The sequence below is a fragment of the Portunus trituberculatus genome, chromosome 47, assembly GCF_017591435.1.
Source record: "Portunus trituberculatus isolate SZX2019 chromosome 47, ASM1759143v1, whole genome shotgun sequence".
NCBI classification, from domain to species: Eukaryota; Metazoa; Arthropoda; class Malacostraca; order Decapoda; family Portunidae; genus Portunus; species Portunus trituberculatus.
The window spans coordinates 35,240,256-35,242,755 of record NC_059301.1 but is presented as its reverse complement, the minus strand read 5'-3'; the positions used below and the strand labels follow the sequence as shown (position 1 = coordinate 35,242,755).

At 45.1% G+C, this 2,500-nt stretch overlaps 1 protein-coding gene across 1 annotated transcript in view; it reads left to right on the top strand.

Annotated features, from left to right (window-relative positions):
* The window catches only part of LOC123498058, a 7,303-nt gene that overhangs the window by 1,385 nt on the left and 3,418 nt on the right, over positions 1–2,500 (top strand). The window contains exon 2 of the mRNA XM_045245147.1: positions 1–2,500. This exon is cut by the window's left edge and continues 160 nt beyond it; it is cut by the window's right edge and continues 140 nt beyond it. Within this exon, the coding sequence (XP_045101082.1) occupies positions 1–2,500 (2,500 nt within the window).

Below are 2,500 nucleotides of genomic sequence, written 5' to 3'. Positions count from 1 at the left end.
GCCGAAACCATCGTTCTTTCCTCTCCATCATGATACTGCCACCGTTCACATGTATGTCAAAGTGGGATCTGAGAGAGCCATTCGTGAAGTGGTCAGAGAACTCTATTCTGATGAGCGAATGGCAACCTCCTCGGGAACAATGACGGTGGCTGAGCTGTGCAAGCGAAACAATGTTCAGCCAACTTTAGGAACAGTGCACCATCCTCTCGTACATTGTAATATCATGGAAAGTGATTTCGATATATGTTTTGGTTACGAACTGCTAACAAAAGTGTGCGTGGATTTGTATGGAACACTGAGTGAGAAATGCCGAGCGGCCATCAGGAAGCTGTGCGAACTAGTGACGGAGGTGGTGCTGGGCCACGCCAATGGTTGGGTGGACGCAGGTCCGCTGCTCCGCTCCTACCGCCTGGCTCTGGATGCTGTGTATAAAGGCATCAGTCAGACTTTTCATGAAGAATTTTACGATAAACTACATGTAATGGAACAAGTAATTGATAATATAGTAGGTAATGAAGACGGTACCAGGGAGGCGTGTATAATGAACGAGGATGAAATTGAGAAGTACAGGATTCTTAGGATGTCGGTAAAGGGTTTCCAAGAATTAGAGGTGTACTACAAGACCCTATGGAATCTTAATCCATTCGAATGGGAAGAAAAGATGACTCATTATGGACTTGAGAGATCTGATTTTTCTTATTTTCATATTGCAAAGATCTTTACTGAGCCGGATATGAGAACTGGCGAGGAAATTGTTCTTCTAAAGAACTTGTTAGCGCAGACAGACGTGAAGAAAAAGAAACAGGGAATACCTACCGTTTTGCTCCTTCACGGACTGGCAGGCAGCGGCAAGACTGCACTGTGCCGATACCTGATCTATCAGTGGCTCAAAGGAATGACAGAGGCCTCTCTTCGCACGACAGCTCTAGTCTTGTTCATAGATGTCCCACGAGTACGGTCAAGCCGCCTGAAGGAGTTCCTGTTAGATCAGCTGATGCCAGTAACTTGTGCTGGTCTGGATGCTGATCACATCATATCAATCCTGAAAGAGCTTAATGTCATGTTTCTCATCGATGGCTATGACGAGACCAGTCGGGTGTCCTCCGACCTTGTGGATGAAATTTTTGCCAAGTTTAGTGACAAGAGAATCATAGTAACCACTCGGCCAGAGTTGCATAGGGATGTGGTATGCCTCGCACGACGGTACAATAGAGAACTCGTTTCTGTCCAGTTGCGTGGTTTCGATGACAAGAGACGTGAAGAATTTTGTGTAAAATTATTTGGTTCCTTGAAAATAGACGAAGCAATTTGTAAGCAATACTGTAGTGAGTTTCTAAAGTACAGCCGTGGACAAAGTGAAGTTTTGCAACAGTACCTTAATTTGCCGCTCACATGTGCCCTTGTAGTGTTTCTGTGGACCCATGGCCTGGATACACTTACGGCAACTACAGGCCTCTATCAAGAAATATACGGTCTTCTCCAAGTTAAGTTGGCGGAACGTTTGAGCAGAGACTTTATTGGTGCTTGTGATTTGCCAGCCATTCTCGATAAACTAATGCTGTTTCTGGGTGAACAAGCGTGGACCATGCTGCGGGATGGAAGTGCAGTAGCTTCAGATGAGGTTTGTGAAAAGCTGGAGGCAGAGTGCAAAGGAAAAGGGATAAAAGTAGTAGAGCTTCTCTCTGGATTTCACTTGTGTCACTTAGACGACAATCCCGACGTGTGGAAACTGCGGGTGGCTTTCCAGCATCCGATCCATGCCAGATATTTGGCGGCCACTTACCTGGCAGACTGCATACACAAAAACAGAATGACAGTGTCAGACATCAGTGTACAGACAAACTCTTGTCCTAAGCTTGAGGAGCTCCTAACATTTGTAACTGGTCACCTGGCTGCAATGAACATCCTAACTGTGGCAGCAGTGAGTGACATATTTAATATTATGAAAAAAGTTCATGTCGATTCAGTGAATTTCAATTTTTGGTGGAACGTTTTTTCTGAGAGTCAAAATCATCCACAAGTTGGTTCCATTCTTGCAGAGGAGAAACTTCCACACAAAGTATGGGAACTTAACCAGAACAACGTAGTTTCAGCACTGAAACTACTGACCTTCACGCCAGTCAAGATAAGAGGCATTACCATTGACATATCCAGCCTGGTGGAGCCACATGAAGTGTCGGGGTTCCTACACGCTCTAGAGGGCGTTGGTCAACACATCAGGAAACGACAAAGAAAACTAATCAAAGTTGAACTCTATCTTTGGCGCCATGAATCATTTAGTTACGATACTACCTCTGGTGCATTTCTGACAGCATTGCACCCTTGGGCCAACCTGACCACCTTTGTGGGTGGCCTTGGGAAGCAGGCAGAAGAGGAAGACTTCATGGTTGGATTTACAAATCTTAAAACAATTCGTGTAAAAATATCGACACCCGGAGCGTTTAGATCTCTTAGCAACACCTTGAAGAAGATCCACAAGACGGTGAAGAGTCTTGTCGTG